At 47.0% G+C, this 7868-nt stretch overlaps 1 protein-coding gene across 1 annotated transcript; it reads right to left on the reverse strand.

Moving 5' to 3' along the window:
• Nucleotides 1-2862: 2862 nt before the first annotated feature.
• LOC142768529 (uncharacterized) lies at nt 2863-5091 on the reverse strand. Its single transcript, XM_075870530.1, has 2 exons — nt 4177-5091; nt 2863-3178 (listed from the first exon to the last, which is right to left on the reverse strand). Exon 1 carries the CDS (start codon nt 4836-4838, stop codon nt 4233-4235), a length of 606 nt encoding a protein of 201 aa, XP_075726645.1. The 5' UTR covers nt 4839-5091; the 3' UTR covers nt 2863-3178; nt 4177-4232.
• Nucleotides 5092-7868: the final 2777 nt, after the last annotated feature.

A 7868-nucleotide genomic window follows, 5' to 3' on the forward strand; every position in this document is an offset into this window, starting at 1 on the left:
CGTGAACGACAAAGAACTGACCTTGTAGTTCCTTAACAGACCCGAATGTATACTTGAGATGCGACATCTGTTGGGTGGCGCGTTTCTTCACAATAAGAATCGACACGGAAAAAGATTGCGTTTGCGCTTGCTCTCGATAACGCAGCGGGAAAATATTACAGAGCGTTATCAACATTACATGCGTCCTTATATGGCTTGGAGAAGGCTATCTGGTCAGAAGAAAGAGATTCTACAGCATAGGCGTTTTTTGAAATCCAGTGCGCGCCACTTTCGTCCACATTCTGCCACTTCACGGTAAAGTAGACATAAGAATGTGGGGCATGGAATAACGTACCCAGTAATTCACACTGAAGCTTTAGCGCGCACACATGAAGACAAATACAATGGAAACACCCAGACCAGCGCAGTTCCTATCGTATTTGTCGTCGTGTGTGCGCGCTAACGCTTCAGTATGCAACAAAACCAAGTAGCCGTCTTTCCGTATTACTCCAGTGATTCGCTGCTTACACAATCGTCTCGTTTGGCGTCACTGGGAACGTCATACGCAAACCACATTTTGGATTATCATTCCAGCGTCATTTGTGTTAATCAAGTAAGCGATTATAGTATACGGGATTCTCTTATCTTTTGAAGTTAACCAGAGCTTTCGGCTCGGTTGGCACTGGTAGAATACCGCCCACCACTCTTCACCACCCATAGCTCTGAATGACTCCACTGAAGTGCGTTCATGAGGAACAAATAGAAGAAACTGTGAGAACGCAACTCCTGGGATTCGTGCCAACCACCACGTGTTTATGTCAAAAGGAGTCTGAGCAGGCGGCCTTGCGGTGTCAAGGATGACCTACGCCACTGTGGGCGGCAGAACGCAGACGCCATTTCTTCTGCTTTCTGCGTGCGTCACAGATGCGGGAAACGCTCTACTATGAACGGTATATGATTTTGTTATGAAAACGGGAAAATTCAAACCTAGCGATGCAAAAATGTGTGCACTTGAAAACCTAAAGACAGTTCCACGTCTGTGCAATCTTCAACGCAAATGGCGTGCAAGCGGTAGCACCCGACGGGCTCAGATTGAGTTATATCGTTTTGTATTAGCATATCTATCTTCCTTGACCACCTCCCATGCCACACGTCGTCTTTCCCACCCCTTTTTATGCTCTACTGTGTTATGTAATGCTATGGTTTCTTCCTCATCAGCCTCACTTTCCTCGGCTAACCTCTTGGTATGCTTTACCATGCATGAATATTCTACGCTAGGAGCTTCTTGGTACATATCTTTATTTTGTGGCGCACACCGGCTGAGTCCTCTGCCGACATTAACGGCCTTAACTCCAGCTTAAGCAGCAGAGCTCCCCAGCAGAGCTCTTTTGGTCGGTCGTATGGCCGATATATAGATATAGTTGTGTTATTTCGTGTTTCCAGCTCTAAACATTGCCTTTCCACAACCTGTAAGCATCATTCTAATGTTATGACGGTGCACAAGCTATGGAATTCGTAAATGCGTTTCGAAGACACTAGACATTGCCCACTCGGCGAATTCGGTGATTTGCAAGCCATTGGTTACGTCTTAGCAGAAAAACTTTCATATTTGAGCATCCGTGCGCGTGGCCTCCGAGAGTGGCTCTGGCAACAAGCGACGACGCGCTGCGGCTCTGATCGCGGAGGCCACGCCATGTTCCACACGCTTACCGCAGCCACCATGATGTGCCTCCACGTACCTGCGCCAAGCTCTACAGCGCTCGAATTAAGCTGTGCAGAATTACACTAGCGCGCTCGTGGTGGCGCTGAGAGTTATCCACCCCCTTTGAACTGAGAAAAATACAAAAAAATAGTGATCGAAGCTTTGACACGCGCTGAGGTGGCTACTTTTCCTGGTTTCATCCGTTTGCTCGGCTTTCCGACGATTTTCCAGGGACAAAAGGAGAGAGGAGGCTGTGTACGCGCAATGCGAATCCTCTTAACTACACTGGTAATTTACGAATTCGAAACACTTTTCGGGCAATCGACTTGTGAAGTGATTATTAAACGAGAGTTATATCATTCGATGACAACTTACAAGATTGCTCCAGCTATCCTTAAAAAACAGCTCCAGTAATCAACAGCCAAACACGAGGCACTGCTTGGGTTTCATTAATTTTTCCATTATTGATATGCCAAGCCATACGAGCTACAACATCCTATCGTCAATTCCGAGTGCCATACGGTTTCATAATTTTCATGTCGAACAGATATTCTTAGGCGATTGTCATCAGCCTCGTCACATACGTGACTACGCCCACTTCAGGACAAAGACCTCTCCCTTGTTCCGCCAATCGTACGCTTGCAACGGCTACGTTATCGCCCGCAAACTTCTTTCTCTCACGTGCCTAGTGAACATTGCCTCACCCCTGAGCACTCAATTGTGATCTCTTGGGTGCCACCGCAGACAGCCGCTGACCATACCGCTTTAAGAAGTGAGATTCGTAACGAGCACGCGCGGTGCACAATAAAACGAGTGATGCCAAAAGCGCAGGAATAGTGGTCTTCCAGCAGAGACAGCATACGCCGGTCCCATGTGAGTGACGTCATGACGTAGGTAACGCCACGCTGTCCTGGGGGTTAATAGACCACCCCATGTTCGGTGCGTTCGTTGCAGCGTCCATGGTTGCCAAAGGAACGAGTTGCTAGCTGAAAGAACCAAAGTAGAGTCTAGTTGTAATATGACAGTTCGCACTCGTTTTGTATACACCTGTCGCGTCCTTATTTGTGTTTGTCACGGAGCGTTTATAGCTGCTTGCCGTTCTTGCTGTCGCATTCATTGATCTGCCCTTGAGGACAACGATCGAAAGTATTTATAAGAGAAGCCTGCATTGTACCAAAACATAGATAAAACTGATTTTATTTAGCCGCATATTCCAGGCCATCACACATTGCCTAGCCGTCTTCCCAATCCATTTCAACCGAAGTATGCAAGGCAGCAAAGAAAACTTTTTGGCGTTGTCAGAGGATACTTGTGGGAGGGCTTTCCGTCCACGCGTCAAAATTAAAACGCGCTGCAAGGTTTCCTACCCACTTTAGCAGAGCGAAAGTATTTATAGGAAGATGAATCACCGCGCTCTCATTTGTAAAAGGACAATTTGGCGTCGCATTTGGGGTCGTAACTACGTAGCCTTGGCCGTGTTGTGTCATCGTCGTCCAGCTGGAAAAGTAAAAGAAAGCAAGAAAATAAATTTAGGCATAGCAATGTTAAATGCGTCAATCAATTTAAATGCGTTAAGGCTTGATCTTTCTCTGTGCTGAGTACGACAAGGGGTAGCACACACGAATCAAAATACCGGCGATGTCATCCCCGCTTACAAAACAGTCTTTTAAGTTTTTCGTTAGCCCTCGCTTGCCACGAGAATCACTCTTGTTAAAGAGTCACGTAAACACTGTTTTGATATCATTATACTCCCCTCGTAGGTTTTTGAGACATCAAGGTAAGTTAATGCAAATTTATAAACAGAATCACTGGGGTGAAAAATGACAACTCAGCTATAAGAGTAAGACATACTATCTCTTGAACTGTAGCAGTAGTTGACAAAATTACTCCAGCACCGAAACGTAAGTGCTCCAGCAGCTTCATGGGCAGCGACTGCTTCGTTTACTTCCCATTATATTCTTTTTACGAGAATGATGCCAGCGCAATAAAAAAAACGTTCTCGAATAACTCGGGGCGTACCGCACATTTTCAACCAACATATCGAAGAGTTACTTCGCGTTACAGCACCCAAAAGTGCTCAATGTCCCGTGGTACGCCAGCATGCTTGAAAACGATAATCCTATTCGATAAAACAGACGTAAAATTCGTTGCTATCACATTTTTTTTCATCTGTGCACATATCTCATAAAGGCAAATGTGCAAGATGCGCAAACACGAAAAGGAATTGACGGGAACGTGAGCACGAGTGATCTATAAGTCATCACCAAGCGATGATTTCACATATCCAAAACATGTGACGTCACCCTGGAATCACATGACATCGTCATCACATGGCACTGTCGGTAGCCAAAAGCGCACGAATCACTGAGGCCCTACAAAAACGACGTCGGTTTCCGTCAGCGCCGATATTCTCCGATACCGGAGGCAACGCAATGGCACGTTGTCTGCAGGAAGATCTGGACCAGGGTCAATGCAATCAGTGCAGAAGAACTTACCATGCAATAATATGTCGGCTTCGAGTAGCGTGAAGTGTGGGCAAATCAACCCAGGGTCAGCGTTCTCCGACAATATCCATCAACATGGCCGCCTCGTACGCCATATCCTGGTTGAAGTACTCGCCTCGCTCGAGTTCCTCAGGATCAACGCCAAAAGTACGGCCAAGAACCTGACGCACTCCATCGGAATTGCCCTCTGGCGGTCTGTAGACTGCCACCCACGGCGATGATGTAAAGAAAGCGAAGCAGTAGACGTCGTGGCCCATGCCTCCGCTTTGCGGAACCAGCGCACATCCTTGGGTGAGTTCTTTGCTTATAGACAGCGATTCAGCGGGGACGGGCTTCGAATGCACCTCCCACGAGAAGCGGTGGAAAAGGGAGTCCTGATGGTCACCTTCCGCGTTCTCGACGCTATAGAGAACCCAGGGACCAATCGCTTTCTTAAGCATCAGGTACGTGTAGATGCCGCACAGACGCTGGAGCCGCTCATTCGTGTCTTCCATAGCAGAGATGCACGCGCGGATATCAGCGATGGCGCCTGGAACGGACCTTCCCGTGATCTTCGGGATGCCAAGAGAACTGTCGCCGTCCAGGCAATACAGCTGATCGGCTTGCAGGCGGGAGAGTCGGGCGTCCAGCCTGTCCAAGTCTACAGCTGCCATTACGAAAAAACGGAACTACGCACTCGTGCGCTAGTAGATCGCGGCAATGATACACTTGCCGAGCGCCGATGTTCACCGCTGAGTCTGCCGAAGTGGACCACCTGGACCTCCGTGCCGTTCGCGATCGCGCTGAAGCTGCCACCCCAATGCAAGAATTGCTGGTGTACCTGTTGTTAAAGCGTCGAAGTATCTTGCGCTACATAGGTAAGCGCCTTGTCAGGCTATTGTCAATGGTACTTCTGTCGTCGCGCGTTTTTCGCTGCGTAAACGGAACGGATTGGAATTTCTGGTGGTAGATAAGATGCTGGAAAGTCACGTGACTCTAACAGAAACGTCAAGTACTGACGTCATGACGTCAGTGGTTGAACGGCACATCACCGTCTAGTTTACTTGGGGCAGCAGTGGTGCTGGCAGAACTGTGCGAATGGAGCTGCATCGGTCGTTATAAAGTTGAGGTGTATGAGAACCGTTGGAAGACGTTGTACTGCATCCATCAAAGTACAGTGTACGTGCGAAGTGTGGTTGTGGGAGGGGAGAGGAAATTAATGAAAATTGAAATTTAATTGTAGATATTTGGCCATTAATTATATTTGTGTGCGTGACAAAATAGTTTAGCTATTAACTTTGCGGTGTGCCTCACGTGTTGCTAAGTAGTTGACTGCCTGAATGTTTTTTTTATGCCACGAATCATAAGCAGGCACTCTATTATTTCAGGCTTGCGTTTAATTTGGCGCACTGCCGCGTCAACACGCTATCGTTCATTTTAGCGCAAAGGTATCGCGCGTATGATCTGTTAACTAAATCTCTGCACACAAAATGCTCACCTGACCTGGCGTTTCAATCAAACAAACCTCGTTCACAGAAGCCGTAAGGAACCGTTGTCATCCCCGCATTTTCTGACGCGTCACCGACGTGCTGTCGCTTTTCTTGAAAATGACTTCTTCACGCCGCCCGATGGAGCCCACTGCTGTGAGCGGCTACGAAAGCAACAAGACCATACATGGCTGCTGTCTACGATCGCTCCTTTTGTTTCCACATGAGCTGGAAACACGATTTTTGACCGTTTGGGCTACTGTGCTCGTAGGCGGCTGTGCAATACCACCCACTTACTTGTGGTCTACGTAGCAGCGGCATCTGACGAATAAAATACAGCTTCTTCGTTAAAATATGCCTTTCTCAGGTTATTTGGTTTCACGTTATTGTTTTGCGGGTTTGCCAGAGGCAACGAGAGATCACGTGTACTTGCATCCATTATTCGAGCAAGTATTTGTTTTGCATGAGTACATCAGTAAACCCAGATCTCTGCAAGCCTGACAGGACTGACAGAGGTGCAGTGTCGATAGACTGAATGATCAAGACGGCAGCCAAGTTGCTGTCGGCAAAATGCGTTTAATGAGAGGCTTGAATTCGTGTTGACTGGGCTACATAGTTTTTGATTCCTTTACTTGTGGCATGTGGATCGTGTGATCCCAAGTACTTATAGGCTCCTTCCTCTTCATGAAATACGCGTTGCCACTGTTTGTAGCATTGTGGGTCCTTACTTTTTCACACTGTCCCTCAAACATATTTGAAGGACTAAATGCTTTCCGAAATCATTACAGGAATGTCGCTGGAGCAGATGTTCGCTCAACTTCATGAACTTATCTTTGTCAAGGCAGCGCTGTTACCCTGACGATCGGCTAGTCACTTTGCCGAAACACTGTTTCCAGCGATGTTCTCTCAAAAAAATTCTGATCGCTTCAGAAATCCCCGAGCTTGTGAACTTTAGCCCTGTTTGGTACTAAAGTTCTGTAAGAAAGTTATGAACGTTGTCATAAGAAACGTGATTGAGTCAAATACGACGTGTCCTACTCGTGTTGTTGATAACTTTCGCGTTGGTTCGGATACTCTGGGTTCATATCTTGCTCATTATGTCCTTATATAAATTGCAAATGAGAGCTGATTGTAGAGACTGACACTTCGACACTACGTACATGTCTCTGTATTTGTACAAAACGTGCAATAAAAAGTAGATTTTATTTATGCTGATCGAGATTCGTCTCATCGAAAAGTCGGCCATCTCAACTTTCGCTAATTCGAAACACACGAATGAAATAATAAAAAAATGTTAATATTTTACGAATCGCCGCATTACCGAACCTGCCAGCAAACCTGAAAGAATGCACGAACACCTTCAGCTTGCATGTGAAGTGCCAAAGGAGAGTTTCCAGGCGATCCCCCTTCCTCTCGGGTTTTCTTCCTCTCCCTCTTTTTGGTGACCTCAGGAGTGACGTCATGATTGAAATGTTCCATTCGGGATTTTTCTAGTTGGATGCCGGGCAGCCGCCAGTGGTAAAAGCGGCGCTCTGCATGCCGCTGCGTATCAGATGGCGAGAACGCGTTACACGGGAGGTATGAGGAGTTTCCGCCCCTTGGCAGTGCAGCGTTACTCGATTTAACCGTCTTTGTCGAATGCATGGTTGACTTCCTCGGCGCACCTGACTGCCGCGTCCGTTCTATGCCCGCCACAACGTGTCTTCATTGCTCCCGTAGTTGGAATGCCAACCGAGCGAGATAACCGAGCCACATCTGACTAGCAATATCGATGAGTGAGTGGCGAGAAGGAGCGGAGGCGACTGCTACGAACTCAAGACAACCACCTTGCTCAAGCTTCGCCTTATTTAAAATTCACAAAACAAGAAATAAAAACACATATAAGTAACATAAGCATTCTTCACACTGTATCGAATTTGTTTATCTGTACAAACTTGTGGAAGCCAACAAAAGCAAACATTCACATCCACCTTACCCAGTCAACAAGATCTTCAGATGCCAGATCTTTGGTGACGTAATGAAAGAAATTTTCTCTTCATGACTTATTTCTAGTAAGACACCAGGTACCGCCAGTGGTAAAAGAGGCGCTGCCGAGAGCGAATACATGGGAGGTATAGGGAGTTTCCTCCCCGTGGCACAGTTTGCTGGCGTTCCCAAAGGATACTGAAGTGAGGGCTTTTCGTCCACGCGTTAAAACCAAGTGGCACTGCAAGGTTT

Source organism: Rhipicephalus microplus, chromosome 8 (assembly GCF_043290135.1).
Source record: "Rhipicephalus microplus isolate Deutch F79 chromosome 8, USDA_Rmic, whole genome shotgun sequence".
In the NCBI taxonomy this organism is placed as follows: domain Eukaryota; kingdom Metazoa; phylum Arthropoda; class Arachnida; order Ixodida; family Ixodidae; genus Rhipicephalus; species Rhipicephalus microplus.